This window comes from Castor canadensis, chromosome 2 (assembly GCF_047511655.1).
Source record: "Castor canadensis chromosome 2, mCasCan1.hap1v2, whole genome shotgun sequence".
Classification (NCBI taxonomy): Eukaryota; Metazoa; Chordata; class Mammalia; order Rodentia; family Castoridae; genus Castor; species Castor canadensis.
The window spans coordinates 189,126,389-189,147,584 of record NC_133387.1 but is presented as its reverse complement, the minus strand read 5'-3'; the positions used below and the strand labels follow the sequence as shown (position 1 = coordinate 189,147,584).

At 40.0% G+C, this 21,196-nt stretch overlaps 4 protein-coding genes across 6 annotated transcripts in view; 2 read left to right on the top strand and 2 right to left on the bottom strand.

Moving 5' to 3' along the window:
- Window positions 1-1,729, top strand: part of Dlat (dihydrolipoamide S-acetyltransferase) — a 33,496-nt gene extending 31,767 nt beyond the window's left edge. Inside the window, exon 15 of the mRNA XM_074066735.1 lies at window positions 1,505-1,729. The gene's annotated coding sequence lies outside the window, so the exon portion shown is untranslated. The remainder of the gene's footprint in view (window positions 1-1,504) is intronic.
- Window positions 1,067-8,523, bottom strand: Pih1d2 (PIH1 domain containing 2). 2 transcript variants are annotated; one of them, XM_020184117.2, is made up of 6 exons: window positions 8,384-8,523; window positions 7,277-7,497; window positions 5,839-5,962; window positions 5,212-5,457; window positions 4,211-4,473; window positions 1,067-1,571 (listed from the first exon to the last, which is right to left on the bottom strand). In XM_020184117.2, the coding sequence occupies exons 2-6, from the start codon at window positions 7,451-7,453 to the stop codon at window positions 1,437-1,439; spliced, it is 945 nt and encodes a 314-aa protein (XP_020039706.1). In that variant the 5' UTR covers window positions 7,454-7,497; window positions 8,384-8,523; the 3' UTR covers window positions 1,067-1,436. The 2 variants fall into 2 exon arrangements, with proteins under 2 accessions (XP_020039706.1, XP_073922837.1); XM_074066736.1 differs by lacking the exon at window positions 8,384-8,523 and adding an exon at window positions 8,277-8,330.
- On the top strand, window positions 8,518-19,671 carry Nkapd1 (NKAP domain containing 1). Of its 2 annotated transcripts, none has more exons than XM_020184112.2 (6): window positions 8,518-8,656; window positions 10,142-10,218; window positions 12,393-12,493; window positions 14,224-14,373; window positions 15,541-15,594; window positions 16,938-19,671. In XM_020184112.2, exons 2-6 carry the CDS (start codon window positions 10,150-10,152, stop codon window positions 17,440-17,442), a joined length of 879 nt encoding a protein of 292 aa, XP_020039701.2. In that variant the 5' UTR covers window positions 8,518-8,656; window positions 10,142-10,149; the 3' UTR covers window positions 17,443-19,671. The 2 variants fall into 2 exon arrangements, with proteins under 2 accessions (XP_020039701.2, XP_073922838.1); XM_074066737.1 differs by lacking the exon at window positions 8,518-8,656 and adding an exon at window positions 9,056-9,199.
- Window positions 19,594-21,195, bottom strand: Timm8b (translocase of inner mitochondrial membrane 8 homolog B). The gene is made up of 2 exons (XM_020184115.2): window positions 21,038-21,195; window positions 19,594-19,955 (listed from the first exon to the last, which is right to left on the bottom strand). Exons 1-2 carry the CDS (start codon window positions 21,119-21,121, stop codon window positions 19,788-19,790), a joined length of 252 nt encoding a protein of 83 aa, XP_020039704.1. The 5' UTR covers window positions 21,122-21,195; the 3' UTR covers window positions 19,594-19,787.
- Between the last annotated feature and the right edge of the window lies 1 nt (window position 21,196).

The window sequence follows — 21,196 nt, the reverse complement described above, 5'->3', positions numbered from 1 at the left end:
CTTTTAGTGTCCTCTCTGGGCAATGTTTTGCTTTTTGTAGGGAGGAAGAGGTAGATATTTTTTTTAATGTAAAAGCCATTAAATTATATATGAGTGATATTTTAGATAATAACTGGAGAATTTAATATTGATATGCACTTTATGAATGAGGACACAAACATACATTGTGACATAATAACATCTAGATTTTGAAGGCAGAAGTAGAGACTCCGTTTTATGTGGTTAGGTAGGGGAGTTTTCCAGGAAATACATTTTGGCTATGTTATGGGTGAAGGCATTCCAAGTGTTTTTGAGGGATGAGAATAGGTTTGTTAATTATAGGACATTATATGGTTCCAGCACATTTTTAGAAGATAAGTTATATTTTCGCCAGGCTTAAGAAAATTATATTTGCTTTTAAATGCCACATACAAATTATTATTATTATACAATAACAGTTTATAAACATTAGTTTGTAAAGTTTAAATTTTTTTCAGGAGTATTGGGAGTTTGCCTTGTACATGCTAGGTAGGTATTCTAGCACTTTGAGCTATTCCACCAGCCCAAGTTCCTAAAGATTAAAAGTTTTGAAATTAGTAAAGACTTTATTTATAAATCTTATTTGAAGTAGACACTAGTAATTAAAAGGAACCTGTGGGTTTTTTTAATCTAGGAAAATCAGGATGTTTGAAGTTTGATGTGCATATTGCTAAATTGGAATACAAATTAGATATTGGAACCTTTGTATTTTATAGCTTCAAAGAGAGGTATGGAAGCTGAAAAGTGTAGGAGAAGCTCACTTGTCCCAAAGTCAGATCTTTCTCAAGTTAGAGATGTGGCTATATTTTGTTTATGATGTGCAGTCACATCCAATTGCTGTTAGTGTCATTGTGCCCAATCCACATTCAAGTCCCCATCTGGTAAAAAGGTCTGGCTGTGTAGTGTAGATGGTGGGCAGAGCTGTATTATTGGAATACAGAAGTTCATAGAAGCATAGATTTATTTGGCCCAGTTTCTTTGTTGCTTCAGGAAGTTTTCACTGCTATAGGCCATCCTAGTGATAAGAAATTTTTTGCAGAGTCTGGAATTTTCTCCTGATGCAAAAATTTATTAGAGATCCATTTTTTTAAGCATAAACTAAGAGTTCCCATATATTACTTAAAAACAATTAAAAATTTCCCAAATGTTATTTTCTGTCATTTAAGATTGCTACAATAGTCTTTAAAACAAGCACCTCATGGCTATCTTGTTTTAAGTTTCTGGATGATGTCAGGGTTGAGAAGAAGAAAAAATTAAACATATATCAAATGAAGGGTAAAATTCCATCCCAGCAAAGGGAGCTCTTCAACAATGTGGAGTTAATGTTTAAGATAAACCACTACCTCTTTACTGATAATGCTGTTCCAGTAATTCACATAACATATCACACTTTAAACCCAAAACATGATGCTGTTGTTTTACACCAGTGGCATTGTGATGATTAATGTAGATTTGTCTCTGATAAATTTTGCTGTTGTCATTTCAGTGTCAACAGATTTTGGAAGATTCAGGTGTAATCTGTACTTCTCAGAGACTTCCATCAGTAAATCATCCTAAGAATAACAAGTTGAGAAACTTAAAACTTGAAAACAGAAGAATATGTCTTAAGAGTTTGAGCTAATGGATTTCTGTTCTATATTCACTCCCATAAGAGGATCCTACTTACTGTCATGTGACTTGCAACAGGCAATAAAATTACTATTGTAAATTCCTACCTTAAGATTATTTCTGCCCAATACATAGTGTTTGACATAGTACCAGAAGTAGAATGTTGCCATTCCACATTAACGTGGTACTGTTTTCAGGTTAACCAGCAAACAGCAAGGAAACTTACTGGGGCCTGAAAGATGGTGATCCATGATAGTAATAAAGCTCTCAGTGAAACTACCATGAGGATTTGTGGCCTTAGGTGAATAAGTGAGCAATACAGAATGTTAGTGTGTGTGCTTCTATTGGGTACATCTCATAATGTATAAGAAGGGTGAGTATAGAAAATAACTCTTCAGTTTGTCAGTAGAATTAAGGAAAAATTCTAAGACTTGAAGGCTGGAAAATGGAACTAATCTTATTTTCAACAAGTAAAGAATAAAGTTGGGAAATTATTTTTACCAACAAGTGCTGACTGAGATAGTCAAAAGTTAAATCACAGGTTGTTTGACACTTACTCTGGATAGAGTAAGGTGGGGTTCAGTCATTACATTTGGCTAAAAAAAAAAATCCATCTGTTAAATCTAAAGTGATAGGCAAGTGTTGAAATATGGGCATGTCTAAAAAAGAATTGGGGGTGTATCTGTGATGGAATAAAAAGAAACACATAGCCTGGACTAAAAGGAACTGGTTTCAAATTTTAAAATATCCCTTGGGACCCCAACATTCCATGAGCAGGAAACAAGCTGGGAAACCTGCTGAGCAACTGAGAATGGCATTTCTACAATAATCCTTCCAAACATGCCAGGGTGGATATTAGAACAGGAGAAAATCCCCAAACAATGGAGCTGACAGTCATGAAAAACTGGACTGGGGAGTTTGGTAATCAAGGAACCATCTCAAGCAAGAATATTCTTCGCTTGCTGGGTGCTAGCGGCTCAAGCTTGTAATTCTAGCTACTCAGAAGGTTGAGATCAGGACTGCAGTTAAAGACCAGCCCAGGCAAATAGTCCTCAAGACCGATCTAAGAAATAAACAGCAAACTGAAGGCGCGGCTCAAGTGGTGGAGCACCTACTTTGCAGGCATGGAGCCCTGAGTTCCCCAATCGCGCCAAAAAAAAAAAGAAAAAGAAAAAAAGATATCCTTCAGCTCCATGAGGGGCCTTCACAAGGTTTGCCTACCAGGATTTCAAAATTGTGAACCAATGTGCCTCATTTTTCCCATTTCTGAAGTGAGACTAAATTATATATATAGCTTCTCCCCATCCCATACTGTATGATGGATAGGGTTGGGGAAGTAGGTAACTTGTCCTGGCATGTCATCAGTCATTAAAATGACAAAATCTTGTACTTTGGAGTCTGATGTGAGATTAGAATTGTTTCCTTGAGGAAAGAATCAAAATATCTGTGACCAAAAGAACAGACTGTGGTAAACTGTGAGATTATTCCGTTACTTGCTCTTCTGTAAGACAAGAGGATATATATGTCATTGCCATTTGACTTCCTGTGATTATCTGTGAGAATATACTTCCCAATCTTGTCGATGTAAGATTTGGCCTTGTATGTACTTTGGCCAGTGGAATATAATTAGAAGTGACACTTGCTGTATCTGAGTGGCAGTTTTAGATCCATAGCATGGGTTGGCCATGTTTATTTTCACTCTGCCATGAAAATGATGTATCTCAGATGGAAACTGCTCTTTGCCTGGGTCTTGGAATGTATAAGATTCATGAAGTAGAACAGATATAGTTGATGTATAACCTCAGCAAATTATAAGCCCCTGAAATTTTAGAATTTGTTACTACTACAGCATAATAGAGTGAACACTGACAGATACACATTTACTGTACAGTGGGCCCTCTGTTATCTGAAGGCTCCTTATCTGTGGATTCAGCCTACCTTGGGTTGGAAATGTAGTTAGGCTGACAATGTTTGCATCTATACTGAAAAGACTTTTTCTTTCTTCTTCTCATTATTCTCTAAACAATAGTCTAACCGGTTGGTATAGTTTGGATCTTAAGAACTTGTCTCCAAAATGTCATGTGATAAAGACTTGATCCCCATAGAGGCACTATTGAGAGGTGGTGGAACCTTTAGGAGGTGCAGCTTAGTGGAGGTCTTTAGGTCACTGGGGACAGGGGGAAATGCCCCTGAAGTGGACTGTGGGACCCTGGTCACTTCCTTTCTCTCACCCTGGCCATGGGGATGAGTGATTTTGCTTTGCTACACTGTAGCCATGACTTGCTGCCTCACCACTGACCTAAAGCAATGCAGCCAACTTATGGCTGAAATCTCTGAAACCTTTTCTGTAAGTTGACTATCTTGGGTGTTTGTTCTAGTAATAGAAAGCTAGCACAACTATGTACATGGCAATTATGCAGCATTAAGTATTATAGGTCATCTAGAGAAAGTGTGGGGGGGTCTGCATGGGTTCCATGCCACTTTATAGAAAGTCCTGAGCATCCATGGATTTTGGTATCTGCAGGGGGTTCCTGAAAAGTCTCCCACAGATGCCAAAGGACTGCTGCATTATTATTCAACTTACTTCAGAAACACGAAGGTCACAGAAAGAGACTGAATTAACACCAGGTAATTCAACTTGCAGTTCAATTTTCAGAGGTTTCTCACTCTGATCTTTCACAATTTTTAATTCATAGGCTGGTGTCTTCATCTCCACCTGGAGGTCAGTACTAGAAATCTCTTCTATAAGACATCTTGCTTTGTCTGAAACTTGCTCTTTTGGCAGTAGCAGTTGAGGAAAGTGATCTGGCTCACTCACAGTACTGCTCATCTGTTCAAGAATATTCTCTTAATGAAAAAAGGAGGGGAGAAAATCACAAATTACTATCAGGCTATGAGCTCTAAGTTATGTAAGGCTGGGATTAAATTACTTTGAAAGTATTAATCCAAAAGAATCTTAAACAATTAGAGCTAAAAAATTTGGAAAATCTGCAGGATTTAATTTTTTTCTTTTTACGGTACTAGGGTTTGAATTTAGGGCCTAAACCTTGGCCACTTTTTTTTTTTATTTTTTTGTGAAAGGATTTTTTTGAGATAGGGTCTCATAAACTATTTGCCTGGGCTGACTTTGAACCACAATCCTCCTGATCCCTGCCTCCTGAATAAGTAGGATTACCGGAGTGAGCCACCTGGCTAAAGATTTAAAAATGTTTATAGAGCCAGGCACTGGTGGCTTACCCCTGTAATCCTAGCTACTCAGAAGGCAGAGATCAGAAGGACTGTGGTTCAAAGCCAGCCCAGGCAAATAGTTCGTGAAACTCTATCCCAAAAAACCCAACACAAAACAGGGCTGGTGGAGTGGCCTGAGAGCCTGCTTAGCAAGTGTGAGGGCCTGAGTTCAAACACCAGTACGGCAAAAAAAAAAAAAAAAAAAAATTTTTATGTATTGTCTAACATTTCTAATATCTAATGTTTATATTTTCTATGTTAAGCTTCTCATCTTTTAGAGATTTCTAGTTTTCAAAATGTATACAGGTTGCAAAAAAATCTATCAGTTTAATTTTCAATTTACACTCATCAACTTACCATTTCTTATTTCCTGTCTTAAATCTGTGATGCCAGTTGGGATTCCCATCAAATTTTGTTTCATTCTTTGAATGCTTCCTTTTATCCTAAATTCAGTAACATGGTAAGAGTGTGAGAGAGTGAACTGAAATCTCTCCTCAATGCATTTCATGGCCATCTTTATTAATTGATCTGTTTTTACTTGATCCTTTTCTGCTGCCTGGAGAACACCAGGACTGTAGGCAACATTGATGATTATATAAACATCTGTATGTAATTCAGAGGGTATAAAATAAGATCACTTGTTAATGATACTTAATATGTCAGGCAACATATTAAACCAGATTGCTGGTAAAGTTAGAAAATACAAATTCTATTCCTATATTTTTCAGAGGCAATCACAATGTATGGTACTATATACACAAAACTCCCAATTAAGACATTGCTTGGCATTTTTATATGGGTTAAAAGCAGATTGTTATTGGAAAAACTGAACAATATTAAATTTGCATAAAGGTACTCTAAATTGTCATTAACTATGTTACCAACAAGCTATTTTACTTGAAAAGCTTTTACCAAGTAAAAGCTGGTTCTTGCTTATTCCCCATAAAAAGTCAAAATATGCTTTCTTCCTTTAGTTTCTTGTACCTGATGTCTCAGAGATATCTTCTGGTTTGCCAACACTTATAGGTACTGGATGAGTAGCTGATTGGGGAGCTGGGATCCTTTTCCACTGACATAGGTTGATAAAAAGTATTTTTTCTTTTGGTTTCTGGAAAGTGAATAATTTTGCTATCTCAAAAACTAGGTTTTCAAACTCTCGTTCCCCTTCTCCACTCCCCCCACAAACCTAGGCTTTTTTTTTTTAATTTTAAGATAAGGTCCTAAAAGCAACTCATCACAGGGTGTGAAGAGAGAGATTTGTGTGTGTGTGTGTGTGTGTCTATGGTGCTGGGGATTGAAACTAGGACCTCACATACGCTAGGCAAGTAATTCACCAGTAAGAAGAGGGAAAATTTTAGGTGCTAAGTCGTTCCCTGTATTAAAACTGTGCTTGATAAATTCCTTTTTTTTTAAATGGTACTGGGGTTTAAACTCAGGGCTCACCCTTGCCAGGCAGGCTCTCTACCACTTGAGCCACTCTGCCAACCCTCTTTTTGTTTTGGGTATTTTCTAAACAGGGCCTTGCAAACTATTTGACTGGGCTGGCCTCCAGCAGTGATCCTCCTGATCTCTGCCTCCTGAGTTGCTAGGATTGCAGGCTTGAGCCACCAGCACTTGTGAATAAATTACTTTTGTTAACTTGATATCCCCAAAGCTGTTGGCTTTTTATCATGAATCCAGCTGCTGCTCCCTCCCGGGGGCGGGGGGGAATGATGTGTGCAGTTGTTCTTGGTGTATTTCACCACTTCATTACATCGCCAACAAAGTAAGTTCTCTAAATGAAAAAGCTCCAACTTCATGATTTGCTATTAAAAAATTGCATCACTTTTTCTTTTTTCCTTCTAGCAGTTAAAAAATGGTCTATTTTGTGATTTCCAAAATATGTCAGGTATTGGGCCAGGTGGTGGTTGTGCGTGCCTGTATTCTAAGATACTTGGGAGCTCAAGAATATGAGGACTGCTTTTTGAGGCCAGCCCAGGCAAAAAAGTTAGTGAGACCCCATCTTAACAAATGAGCTAGGTGTGGTTGTTCACATCTGTAACCCGAGCTATGCTGGAGGATATAGGTACGTGGATTGTGGTACAAGGTCAGCTCTGGCAAAAGTAAGACACTATCCCAAAAATAACTAAAGCAAAAAGGTTGTGGGGGGCTGCCTCAAGTGGTAGTTTGTCTAGCAGGTTCCAGGCCCTGAGTACAAATCCCAGTATAGTATAGATAGATAGATAGATACAGATAGATATATATAATTTCCTTCTTAATTCTTGAACATAATCTCCCATGCTATATTTCACTTTCTATTTAGAGAGTTTCCATCAAGTTTTCTTGTGTGCTAAAACAACAGTAGCTAAGAGTGAGATGTCCTCTGGTTATTCTTGGATCATCTCAATGAAGGCTTCCCTATTCCTTGCACAAGTCTACATACTAGAATCCTGGTCTGTAGACAGAGCTGTGGTTCTGGGCCATCACAGAGATCTCTTCCCTCTTTCAGCTCCTGTTGAATGAAGTTCTTATAACGCTCAGGGTCACTCTCAGCTAGATCATCTAGGAGGTTCCAGAATTGAGAAATTTGAGTCAGCAGATCCTTTGAGGATGTCTTCATGATTGGTGCTTAGATGGGTCTCTGAAGCCTCTGGAAAGACAAGACTTAAGGGAAAGAATGTGTAACTATTGATTTATTTCCACTTTTAGAAGAGTGTGAATGGATCAGTAACTTTTGGTGAAGTTATCAGCTATCCTGAATACCTGCATCTAAAAGATTTTCCTTATTCTGTGATTATATTCTGTATGTAGTGCCCCTTCCTAAATTCCCAACTTGCTCCCTCAAATTGATCTTGACCTGGATTATCACAAACCCCGAGGGAGCTAAGCAGTCATTTTAGGTCTTGGATTCTGGTGCTCCTCTTGTTCAAACACTTGGACATTGGCCGGTTGTTGGTGCCGCCGCCCCCTCCCCCACCTGGCACACTCCAGAACTGTGTGTGTGCCAGTGGACAGGGGCCACGTGAGATCTCCTCAGTCCTCAGTGTGGTGTAGTAGCTAAGAGTAAGGATCCCAAGCAACTTGCCTAGGTTCCAGTCTTAGCTCTGGCTCCAGCTAGCCACGTGACTTTGAACGAGTAATGTCTGTGTGTGCCTCAGTTTGTTTTACTCAAAATGAAGATTGATAACATCCACCTCATGGAATTATCGTGAGTATTAAGTAAACTAATCTAGAGAAGCTGGAAAACTTGGTAAACATGAGCGTATGAGAGTAATCATCTTTCTAGTCTTGAGATAACTCCTTGCCCCCCACTCCCACCACTGGAGGGGTGTCCCTCACCATGCAAAAAATGAGGAAAAGAGAAGACAGAGATTCTCCGAATACTGTATCAGGATTAGACTCAATATAATAACCAACAATCGTCCCAAAGTCTGGGAACCCACCTCTTCCCTCGGCTCCCAAACAAACCGCGACGCCTGTTACCAGGGTAACCAAACTGGTACAACGTCTAATTGGGTCCGGGAAGCTCCACACAGAAAAGTCTCCTTACCTCCAGTTCCGGAATCTCCTCCTCCAGAGGCCGAGCTTGCTTTTCAGCTGGGCCGGACTCCTTTTCCAAGAAAGCGCCTGCTTCCTTTCTGTACCTGTCGGCCTCTACCGTGTCCAGCCAACCCTTCCAGCGGGAGTCTCCGGGCCTCGCGTTGGGAGGAAGGGTTTCTTGGGAGCACGACTTCCGGCCTGGATGGGAAGCTCCCCACTTCCCCCCGGGTTCTCCCAGAGCGCTTCCTCTCCCCACCCCCGCCACGCGAGGCTGCGGCGCACGGTATGGGTGTGTTTGTGTGTTTGTGTGGGGCGGGCGTTTGGAGGGAAGGTTACCGGGAGCTCTGAGGCCGCCGCGGGGCAGGGATCCCGGTGACAAAGATGGGGGCGTTTTTTCTGTCTTCCATTTGGAAACCTCAGCCCCCCCGTCGGGTACTCTAGACACTTCCTGGGCCCAACGGAAGGTCGCCGTGCCCATCCCGAGTGTCCCCATCCTGTCTGGGGAGCGAGTGACACCCAACCGCCGGGGGCCATCGCGGCCGCGCGCAGGGCATGCCCGGGTCCCCGCGCCGCCCGCCGCACTCCGCGCCGGCGCCCCCTCTGCTTCTGGCCTGCCGGGCTGGGCTGGGGGAGGCGGCGGGGGCCCCGGCCCGGGCGAGGGCAGAGTAACCGGTGGGAAGGCCGCGCTTTCACGGAGGACTCGGGCGGAGCTGCACAGCTGCCTTTGAGCCCCGACTCCTTGGCTGCCCGGGTCGGAGGAGATCTTGTAATGGAGCGGTTCCTCGTCTCCCACTAACAAGATGCCTGATTTCCTCAGGATCGAGGGGTGAGTGAGCGTTGGGGTGCTCGCGCAGAGCCCCTGCCGGCTTCACATGTGAATGAATATCTTTGAAATGTAGTTCTTGGAAATGGGAAATCAAATGCCCCGAATTGAGAAATTTAGGTCACTTCGCATTTCTTTTCTTTTTTTAGGCTTCAGTTTTTGTGACCTCTGATACTCTTAAATCTAGCGATTCTTCTCCTAGCAAACAAATTTTGGGATTCCACATTTGATTTCTAATCTGGACGCTGACATACTGTGGTTTGCCTGGGACTGTGTGCCCTGGGGCGAGTTCTGTGCTTTAAGGGAATTTCATCCACAAAATAGGAATGGAGATACAGCAGGCCCTACTCTGTCCACCGTTCAGCATCTTCAGGGTGAACGGTGAACCAACAGCCAATTGAAAATATTTGGGAAAAAACTGTGTCTGTACTGAACGTGTACAGACTTCTCTTGTCATTATTCGCCGAACAATTCAGTATAGGCACTTCTTTATATAGCCTTTGCACCGTGTTAGGAATTGTAAGTGACCCAGACATGATTTAAAGTATACAGGAGGTTGCGCATAGGTTATATGCAAACACAATTTTATCGAGAGTCTTCAGCACTCTTGGATTTTGATATCTGTGTGAGTCCTGGAACCAATCCCCTGAGGATACTGCGGGACAAGTCCTTCCCTCATTAAAAATTACTGAGAGGATTAAATAAAATAGTGCTCATGAAAACACTTGTGTGCAGTCTTGTGTGGTTTTAAAGAACTTTAATATACATATCTCTGTTCATCCTGACATTAATTGTGGCCAGGCATTTTTTATGGTGAACGAAAAAGTATTCCTTAGGACCTTTGTCTTGTAGTTCAGAGATCTTTCCTGATACTTCTTTATGATGTTTAATAAAAGGTAAGATAATTGAGGAAGTTATTAAATGCCATCTATTGGTTCATTGCAGATTGAAGAATGTCCCGGGTTCCATTAGGGAAAGTCCTCCTGAGGAATGTCATCCGGCACACTGATGCTCACAATAAGGTGTGTGGGGGGGGCGTGGAACGGGTAATGACCCAGTCATTCTTCAACACCTAACTGAGGGCATACAGGGTACTAAGCATTTTTTTTTTTTGACACAGTAGGGAGATAACAAAAGATGAATAAATAATTATAGTATAGTTTGATAAGCACTATATAGTGGAGTCAGTAATAGAGTGCTTTAGAGCACTGAGGAAGGAATAATGAAATCTGCCTTTGGAAATTAAAGATTTCACAAAATGAGTGGCATCTGAGCCTCTGATATGTGAACTTTTTTTTTTAATTACTGCTTTTTTATTGACATACATTAATAGTACAAGGGGGTTTCATTGTGATGATTCCATAGATGCGCATATAATGTAATATGGGCAACTTCATCCCCTCTACTGTATTCCCTTAAGTTCCTTCCTCCACCCCACTCCCTCTTTTGCAAACAGTATTTGGTGGGTTTCATTTTGCTATCTTCATATAAATATAAGTAACATACTTTCATCCTCTTCAACCCCATTACCCTCTCCTTTGCTGCTCCCTCCTCTGATATCCTTTCAGTTCCTCTTTTACACTTAGGTCCCATTATCATCATTATCAGTATCATTTTAGGTCTAGATTCTGCATTTGAGTAAAAACATGAGGCATTTGGCTTTTTAAAAACTTGTTTTTGGTGGTACTGGGGTTTTGAACTCAGAGGAGGCAGGTGCTTTACTGCTTGAGTCATGCCTTTTTGAGCTTGGCTTATCTCCATCAACACCATGATCTCCAGTTCATCTGTTTTCCTACAAATGACATTTCATTCTTTAGGCTGAATTGAACTAGTTGTTGATGAATGGTTATAGGCTTACTAGATATGAAAGCTCATTCTCTACAAGAGAGCATCATGTGCTAGTACATGGCACCAGAAAGATCAGGGGCTGGTGATACAGGTCAGTAGTCAAGTGCTTGCCTAGCTTGTGCAAGGTTCTGCATTCAGTCCCAATCACTGCAAAAAGAAAAGAGAAACGAATCACTTTAGGCATGGAAAGAAGTTATATGCTCCCAGAAAGTGGGAATTGTAGGGGATATTGGCAGAAGGCCCAAGTAGCAAGTTAGAGTTGGCTTTAGAAAGATGATGTTGGTTTTAATGAAAGCAGTGACATAAAAATGATGTAGAGGCACTTAAGAGATAGAATCCAAAAAACCTGGTGACTGAGTAGATGATAGTGATAAGAATAGGATCAAATATAGTCACCATCTGCAACTTGGGTGATGATAATGATGAACCCATTAACTAAGCTGCAGAACAGTAACTCAAAAGGACAAGTATGAGGAATAGAATTAGCTTGGTTTCAAAGATATTTATGGGAAGGAACTTACAGTTGAAAAGACTCGGAAGAAAAGAGAAAAATTGGGAATTATTGATACATAGATAGATGGTAGAGGTCATGAGACTAGATGAGGTCACCTAGGAGAGCACATGTAATGAAAAAGGTCCTGCGTTTAGTTTTTTCTAGTGAACTGTACTACTAGTTTGATCATAAATACTACTACTAAATCTCCTGGATTTTCTTTATTGTGGGTGAGAATATAAGTGTAGCCTATGCAATTGTGTTGATTCCACTCCTAGTTATTTGGTGAGCATAGATTTTTGATTGGCAGTTAAAGATAAATCTAGCACAGATTTAGCAGTTATTCAGAAGGACTTAGAAATAAAACATGGTCTTGTTCTTTGGACAGTTGTAGTCTGCTTTTTTAGGAAATTCTGTAGCAATCACATTGTTTTATTTTGTTTTTCACAAGAATCTTAATGTGGGGCTGGAGGCGTGACTCAAGCCGTAAGAGCACCTGCCTGGCAAGCATGAAGCCCTGAGTTTTACCCAATATGGCAAAAAAAAAAAAAAAAGGAATCTTAATGTGAAAAGAAACTCAGCCTAGAGAATTAACTAGTATTTTTTACTTTGGTAAAATTTGCTAATTGCAGCTTGATTACAAAATAGATAAAGTGATAAATGTGCTGAATTTGCGATTTATTGCGTTGGGTTTCTAGAGAAACCAGAATTTACAAGTCCCTGATCATAGCCCATATTATAACCTAGTAATTAGTGTAGACTGTATTTTCAGTTAGTTGCCCTTTTTTTTTTTTAAATAATGTAAAGTGTTGTTTTTAGTTACTGATTTTTATTTCTTTACTTTTTAAAAATTAGATTCAAGAGGAATCAGATATGTGGAAAATTAGAGAACTAGAAAAACAGATGGAGGATGCTTACCAGGGGACCAAAAGGAGAATGTTACCTAGCAGTTCAAGGTAAAGTTGCATCTCTGAGCACCAAAATAATTCTCAGTCCTTATAGAACCATTAACTTCTGTTTAAAAGCATTTTAATATGTTAAGGATGGATGAATTCAGTTCTGTGAGTCATTAAGCCTTCCCTGTTTGATAAATCTGGACCCAAGCATAAAGATGATGGCTATGGTGCATATAGCTAGACTCTTTGTACTTACTTACAATGGGAAATTTAGAAATTCTGCTTGGACACTTATAAATGTTCAGAGTATATAAGTATATAGGGTATATGTGGTTAAAAAGATGAACTCTCAATATAAAACAGGGTTTTTTTCTTTCTGAAGGTAGTCCTTTGGAAATTTAGAAGTACAGTTAGTTGATTTGTTTTGTATTGATTGTGTATTCCAAGTGACACTTTCAGAAACAATGATTACTCTAAAGGAGCAGACTCTTTATTTATGCATCTCTTGGTAAAGAAATCTTTCTTTTTAATTAGTTGTTTTTTTAAGTTGACAAAAAGTGAATAATTTTTAAAAACTTTTAGGGGCAGGGATTCTGTCTTATTTCTTATTGTATTCCTGCCAACTAGAATAGTACCTGGCATACAGAAGACTTTCAGCTTGATTGTTTGAGAAGGGTCTCACTATATTGTATGCTATCCTCAAATTAGCAACCCTCCTGCCTTAGCCTCCTGAGTTCTAGGACTGCAGGTGTGCATTACCATGCCCAGCTTGAAGTCCCTAAAACATTTTTGGTTGACTAATTAACTGAGTTATTGGCTGGTTAGTGGACATTGTAACTAGAGGCTGAATCAATGGTTCTCTGTTTTTTTCCTACCATGGTTTAGGCCTTATTCCAAATGTTAATATTGCTTCCCTACAGGAAGTTGCTGGCTTGCAGGGGAGAGAGAGATTTTTCAGAATCTCAAGGGTAGTTTATTTTTTGTGGTGGTCCTGGGGTTTAAATTCAGGGCCTCATGCTTGATAGGCAGGTGCTGCACCACTTGAGGCACCCTGCAAGCCCTCTAGGTTACAGTGTCCCTGGTGTGATTTGCTCTTCTTCCATCATTGCATGCTTTCCTACTTGAAAATCAGTGCAGAAGCTATAGCATGACTCTGATTCACAGTGAATCAGTAGTGAATTCACAGGAGGTATTTCATCTTTGCAATAGGATGGGTAGTAATGGCCATATACTTCCATTTGTCTTTACAAACACACAAGAGTGTATTAGGTGGCCTTTTGTCACTGTAACAGGTAACTATATACCTAGCATGATTAATTTATAAAGAGAAGAGGTTTATTTTGGTTCACAGTTTTAGAGGTTCCAGTCCATATTCAATTGGCTCCATTGCTTTGGGTCTGTGGTGATATAGTGCATCATGGTAACAGTGCATGGTTAAGCAAAACTGCTCACTTCATAATCAAGAGCAAAGAAGTAGAAAGGGGCTAGGGTCCCACAGTCCTCCTTGAGGCCACACCTCACAATGATCTGAAGTTCTAAACACATCTTAAAGGTTTCATTGCCACCCTGGGGACCAAACCTTTAACACACAGGCCTTTGGGGAACATTCCAGATCCAAACAAAAAGGAATATATAATGTCTAATGTGTTTTATTTACTTACTTTAAAAAGCAGTATTAAGTTGTTTTGTTCTCCCCTCAGCCTGTTCCATGAGTTTTGTGCATCATGTTTCATAAAGTAAATCTCATAGATTATTTTTAAATCTAAAAGTTCTTCTGTTTTCATTTATAGTCGTATGCGTAGTGATGGTTTTGATGAAGAAAGTCAGAGAGACTACTGGAGGCCAAAGAATGAAATTTCTGGGGCAGTGGAGGATGATTTTCTTAAGGCCAAATCCTGGAATAAGAAGTTATATAATTATGAAGCTAACATGCCAGACAGGTTTGTGACTAACTTCTTGTGACCTGTAATGCTATTTGGCTTTAGAAATATGTACTTGCTAAAATTAGTTGTCCCCACAAAAACTTGAACAAAAGCATTCATAATAGCTTTATTCATAATAGCTTTATTCATAATGGCCAAAAAGTTGAAACCCAAACATCAACTGAAAGTGGATAAAGGGTATTAAGTACAGATACATGCTATAACATGGAAAAACTTTGTAAAGCTTGTACAAGGTGAAAGTAGACACATTTTTATGATTCTATTTATGTGCAAATAGATAAATCCATGGAGACAGATTAATGTTTCCTGTGGGCTAGAGGCACTGTACTTTAAAAGGGCAAATTTCTTAGTATGTAAATTATGTTTCAGTAAATATTATAAAATTATATTAAAAATTGTTCCAATGTTGACAGCATTATGTTATGAAGTGTTTTTGGAAAAGTGCTTCACAGCAAAAGAACAGTGTCTGAGCTGAGTCCTTTAGTGTTTTTTCTTGCTTTTTTTTTTTTTTTTTTGGCAGTACTGGGGTATGAATTCAGGGTCTTGCCCTTGCTAGGCAGGTGCCCTACCACTTGAGTCACACCACCAGCCCTAGTGTTTGTTTAAGAGAACAGGAAATTCTCTTATAAGTGGACAAAGGAGCTGGGGGAATTACTCAGGTTGTTTCCTATACTGGATATTTTTTTGGCAGCATTGGAGTTTGAACTCAATACATCACCATTGTTAGGTACTTACTGCTTGAGCCACTTCTCTAGCAAGCATTACTCAAGTTACAGAATGCTTGTCTTACAAGTATAAGGCCCTAAATTCAAGCCCAGTACTGCCCCCTCTCAAACACAATATAAAAAGTAGACAAAGGAATCCTTTGTGTCTGAAATGATAGAGTGCAGAAAATGTAGCTGTTTCTGAGCTGTAATTGGTGTTACTCTACCATCTCTTTCTTGTCTTTGTTCTGTATATGTCTGCATATGCACGTACTCTAAACTCTAATTGTCTTTCAAAAATATGCATTGACTTTGTTGGGCTGGGAACATAGCTCACGTGGTTGAGTGCCTGCCTAACAAGTGCAAGGCCTTGAGTTCAAACCCCAGGTCCACCAAAAAAAAAAAAGAAAAAAAAAATGTATATTGCTTTAACAAATGTAATATGTATGTCATCTTACAGATGGGGTCACAGTGGTTATAAAGAGTTATACCCTGAAGAGTTTGAAACAGACAGGTAAGATAAATAAGCTTGGTATAAAGTCTGTACTATAAATTGTGTTCCTTTTACAAAAGTTGTATTTGCCACTGAAAATGTAGCTAGAACCTGATGTGCTGGTATATGCTAGTAGTCCCAGCTATTCGGAAGGGTGAGGCAGGAGGATTGCTTGAGCCCAGAAATTTGAGCCAGTCTGGGTGACATAGTGAGACCCTCTATTGAAAAAAAAATAATTTACTTAAAGCGATCCTTCTTATATCTTCCTTCTAATGGATATTTGACCGGGAATGTCTATAGGCCTTTGGTTTTTACATACAGTAGTCCCCCATTTTCTGAGAGGATATGTTCCACTACCCCCCAGTGGATGCCTGAAATTTTAGCTATTACTAATTTTTTTTTTTTTGGTGGTGGTGGCAATGGAGTTTAAACTTAGGGCTTCAGCTTTCAAGTCAGGCACTCTACCACTCCAGCCCATACTGATCTTTTATATTTTTTCCTATATACATGTATTTATGACAAACTTTAATCTTTTCACTTTAAGAAAGTACTTTATGAATTCTCTTTCCCATATTTGAATTGTCAGCATCACTCTTGTGCTTTGGGGCCATGATTAAGTAAAATAAAGATTACCTCAGCATAAGCATTTCTGTACCAGGACAATGGATCTGATAGCCCTGGTGGCTAATAAATTATGAAAGGGTGGGTAGCTGGGCAAAAGGACAATTCAGGTCCCAAGCGGGACATGCTGGAAGTGAGAAATTTTATCATGCTATTCAAAATAACACGCAGTTGAAAAATTAGGAATTCTCATGTTTATTTCTGGAATTTTCTATTTAACATTTTTTGGACCATGGCTGACCACAGGTAACTGGAGCCACAGTCAGTGAAACTGGATAAATGAGAACTGGTTTAGTATTCTATACAGTAAGTCACTATGGCAGATTACAGATTTTTATCTTTTTTTTTTTTTTTTTTTTCAATACTGGAGTTTGAACTTAGGGCTTCACACTTGTTAGGCTGGTACTCTACTCCTTTAGCTACTCCATCCCTGTTTTTTCTGTATTGGATAGCTCTGAGATAGTCTCTCGAACTGTTTGCCCGGGCTGCCTTCAAACTGTGATCCTCCTGATCTTGGCCTCCTGAGTAGCTGGGATTACAAGCATAAGCCACCAACCAGCACCTGGCTTTATATTTATTTTAAAGCTGAGAAAACAAAAATTCAGGATAATAAAGTCATAGTAGTCCTATCATAGTTCTGATTTAAAATTTAGATGTTAATGATTTCCTACCTAGAAGGCAGAATATTAAAATATAAGTATCCTTTTTCTTTTCTATAAAAGTTTTATCTTTCTTGTTGGTAGTGATCATCAGGATATCACCAATGGGAAAAAAACATCTCCTCAGGCAAAATCATCTGCCCATGAATCCCGAAAACATAAGAAGTCAAAGAAATCCCACAAAAAGAAGCAGAAAAAAAAGTCACACAAAAAACAGAAGAAAAGTAAAAAGGAAGCTACAGACATAACAGCAGATTCCTCAAGTGAGTTCTCAGAAGAAACTGGGCCTTCCAGTACCAGGAAAAGGAAACAATCACATAAACGCAAGAAAAAGTCCAGGAAAAAGTCTCTCAAAAAATCTGATTTATTCTTAGGGGCAGAAAATGACACTTCTGAGTCAGATGATTCAGCAGCCAGCAGTTCTGAGGAAAGTGAAGAAAGAGACACTAAGAAAACCAAAAGGAAAAAGAGAGATAAAAATGTCCATATTCCTGAAGCTAACAATGAAATACAGGAGAGGACAAATAAACGCACAAATTGGAAAGTGGCTACAGATGAAAGGTCTGCTGAGAGCTCAGAGGATGACTAGATGGGAAGACACATTAATTTCCCACTTGATTCTGGATAGTTAAGCTCTTATACCTTGGGGTTTTTTGCCAGTGACTCCTTTAACATAGGGGTCTGAGGTCAGAGCTGTCATGTGCCATCTTATGTTTTGTCAGACTCCTTGTCTTCTATTTTGGCCTGTTAAACTTGATCCCCTTTTCTTGTCAGTGGGGAATCTGGTATTTTGTTATGAAGGTTTCTTGAAGAGATTATTTTTTTTTTGCAATTAATCACATTTAGGATAGAGTACCTACACAGCAAATTAAAGGACCCAGAAAGCTGAATTCAGTAATGACCTAGGTACACCAAACATTGAATTTGGGAAATCAAGGGCTGGGATCAAGAGGTGAGTTGGAAGCAGTGCTATGTAGAATGGTTTGACAAAGGGAACACTATGTTCTCTGTCTTTGCTCATACAGCAGGTGTTATAACTGACTTGTCTTCAGTCATGGTGCTTTGAGCCTCATGTATTTTTGTATTTTGACCCCACAGGTGTGGTCTAGTTTACTTAATGAGGAAATGGGCATAAGAACAAACCTTTTGCCTTTATGGTGACATCTAGACAGACAACTGTTGTTAGAAGGGACTATGGTTTTCTCAATTTTCCCTGCTGGACAGGGTCTATAATGACACTTAGTATACCCCTAACACATGGCAACTGGATAGTAAACGGTTTTCTAGTTCCATTGCTGTATATTGCCTAAATGGACTTTCGTTTGAAATTCTTCAGTTGTCATAATCTGTTCAAATGTTGAAGAATTAGGAATTAGTCATGCTGTCAAATGCTCTCAAAGGGATGCAAGGCAGCAATTGCCATTTAAAGTTTTTTTTTTTTCCATGTTGGGGATCAGACCCAGGGCCTTGCGCACGCTAGGCAAGCACTCTACCACTGAGCTGTACCCCCGCCCATTGTCTTCCTGGTTCATTTCTAACTCTATTAATGAATTTTAGATTTTCCCTGAAACTAAGTTGAATCTGTTCCAAAATGAAACAGGCTTCTCAGGGACATACCTACTTCTTTCCAGTCTGCCTTTTGGTTAAAAGCACCAAGCAGAGACATTATTTCCCTTTGCTATACTGTGATCCCTACATTATTAAGAAACCAAAATATCACTGAAAGGAGGCTGGCCGAATGCATGAGTGTTTCATTATGGGAGAAAAGATCAAGTGACAGTGTCAGTTTTTTTCCGCTTGTCACTTCATAAGCTGAGTAAAAAGCATGAAAATTCAGACTTTTGGTCTTGGTTCTGCCACTTGGTTATGAGTTCTAGAGGAGGTTAAGTTACCCTCCCTGGCCTTACTTTCTACATGTGTAATACAAAAATACTTCATGGTAGCATGACAATTTAAGACACCAGCAACAGAATACAACTATGATGACATTCCATGAAGTGGCATTTTATAGTTCTAACTACTAAATTAGTTCTCCTTATTGAATAAATTTCTAATAAAGTGGTTGGTTTTCAAATACATAGTTGGCCAGAGGTGCCCTATCCCTTATTATGAGCAGGTGCTACCTTTCGGGATATTGAAATATTAATACTTTGGTACACAACTGTCAATGTTTCATGGTGTATATTTTTATTCTTGCTATTAGTAGAGGCCGAGTGGGGGAAGAAGAGTCTAATTACTACCTCTTAACCTTCTTGGAGCAAGTGAGATCTTTGCTAGAAGTAGTTCTTAGCATGTATTTTTTTAAAGCATTATTTTTTGCTCTAAAAGTACTGATTCCAAGCACACATTCAGGAAAATGGGCCAGCAGAACATGGTACCTCCAGAAAATTGGCTCTATGTGGGTCTTACCTTTCTTTCCTCCCATACTAGCAGTCTTTTTCTCCAGGGAATATACATTATGCCTTTTTCTTTTTTTGCCATGTTTATCTTTTCTTGGTCATATATAAGCAATAAAGCTGTTTTCTGTTTTTGGCTTTTCACAACCCCAAGTTCTCTTCTATGCCTTGGGCTAAGGCTTTGATGGTCTAACCCCTTCAACTATGGCTTAGGATGGCTCTTTAAAACCTATGATCTCCTATTTGCACTACCAGCCTTGGGACCTATTTATTTCTAGTGTTCCTGCTAATCAGAGATCTTTATTAAATCCTAAAATGAGATTTAAAGGAAAAAAAAAAAAAGGTTGGAGAATTCACATTTATTGACTGATGTGATACAACCTGGAATTTCTGAATTCCAAATAAATTTCACTTTTTGAACATTTGATCTGTTCTTTTTAGCACCAACAGACTTGGTAACTACCTGATGCTAACCTCACTGGTCCTTCAACTCTCTTAGTAACAAGTCCTTTGCTTCTGTCATTCTCCAGAGGAATGTCTATTGCCCTCCTTTCTGTACGATCTGGGCAAACCGACTGGTGATGGTAAGAGTAGTGTCAATGAAGCGGTCCACACAGCTAGAGAGACAATTTTCAGTGCGAGAGTCTAGGCGATTCCCTGGCTTTTCCACACATTTATCCCAACATAGCTCCATGAAGTGATGAACCTAAGAAGAAACAAAAATAGTAACCACTGGAATCTGTGTTTAGGCCTAACTTTCCATTTTCTTATCCCCTCATTTTCCATGACTTGATAAAATGGTTCTTTAAACAAACTAATTAGCTTTGGGTTCTCCTCTTTACTTCATTTGTTACCAGTCATGGCCCAGATCCTCATCCCTACAGATGATAAATTCTTAGTATGACTACTCAGTCTTCCTCAGAGCAGCTAGAACCAATATAAATAGGAAGGTAAGCACTGCACTCACTCAGAATCTAATACGCTCCAGAGTTCTTAATAGTTTGAGAGTCATAGACAAAGTGAATCTGATGAAGGGCATGGATTCCTCCCCCAGAAAAATGCACATAGTAAAAAAGGCACAGAAAATGTGTGCACCTTCGGAATGTCAGCACGCAAAGATTTCAAACGGGCTCTTGCTACTCATCCTGCGAGGTTTTCCTCACTCTCACCCCAAAGGGAGTAAATAACCATTTACCCAAGATATTTACTTGAAGGCTGGGTGCTAAATAGTTAACTCTGTGAAGTCCCAAAAGATGGCAATTATTAAGTAGTACGTCTAAGGTCGTGGGGTTAGCAAGGGCCATTCCAGGGTTTGAACGTGCCTCAAGGGCTCCAAAATCCTTGGTGGTCCTAAACCAACAGTCTACATTGACTGCATCGGAGCCCACCTTTTCCAATAATGCTCTAGTGGTCCTCATTTTCGAATAGGAGTAAGGCATGGTTCTCACAATTCAAAAAGGCAGTGGGTGACGGCTAAACTAGAACTCAATTGGGTGGGTGCTTTCCCAGCGGCACTTGGTCTCCAAGGGGCAAGACAGGATCAGAACCCAGAGTTCCTTACACCTGAGCCCGGGCAGGCCTCAGGCTCATCGGGCTCCCCGCGTCCCCACGACGCCCAGCCAAAGACGGGAGGGCCGCGGTTTCTCTCTTGTGAGAGCCGAAGCGCAGCTGGCATCCAGCACCGGGCAGCCTCGCCGCGCCGACGGTGTACGGAGTTCCGCGGTGCCCGGAATCCGTACTTCCCTTTTCTGTCCCGCCACCTATCAGGGTTGGTTCCCAACCCCGCACCTGAGCAGTGAACTGAGCCTTCTGCTGTTCGCTCGCCACCAGGCGCTGCAATTCCGCTTCGTCCGCCTCACCCAACTCCGCCATTACCCGTGTATGGCTAAGGACCTCCGCCACTCGCGTGTGCGCATGCGTGGCGTGCGTGTGCCGCAGCCCGACTTC

Bases quoted from the DNA above. Each gene is read 5' to 3' on its own strand.
- Timm8b (XM_020184115.2), bottom strand. From the start codon at position 21,121: ATGGCGGAGTTGGGTGAGGCGGACGAAGCGGAATTGCAGCGCCTGGTG. The intron at 19,956-21,037 runs GTGCGGGGTTGG...GTTTCTTCTTAG, and splicing joins AGGCTCAGTTCACTGCTCAG to GTTCATCACTTCATGGAGCT.
- Pih1d2 (XM_020184117.2), bottom strand. From the start codon at position 7,453: ATGAAGACATCCTCAAAGGATCTGCTGACTCAAATTTCTCAATTCTGG. The intron at 5,963-7,276 runs GTATGTAGACTT...TTCACTTTCCAG, and splicing joins GTCTACAGACCAGGATTCTA to AAACCAAAAGAAAAAATACT. The intron at 4,474-5,211 runs GTAAGTTGATGA...TTTTTCATTAAG, and splicing joins AAGACAGGAAATAAGAAATG to AGAATATTCTTGAACAGATG.
- Nkapd1 (XM_020184112.2), top strand. From the start codon at position 10,150: ATGTCCCGGGTTCCATTAGGGAAAGTCCTCCTGAGGAATGTCATCCGG. The intron at 10,219-12,392 runs GTGTGTGGGGGG...TTTAAAAATTAG, and splicing joins ACACTGATGCTCACAATAAG to ATTCAAGAGGAATCAGATAT. The intron at 12,494-14,223 runs GTAAAGTTGCAT...TTTCATTTATAG, and splicing joins ATGTTACCTAGCAGTTCAAG to TCGTATGCGTAGTGATGGTT.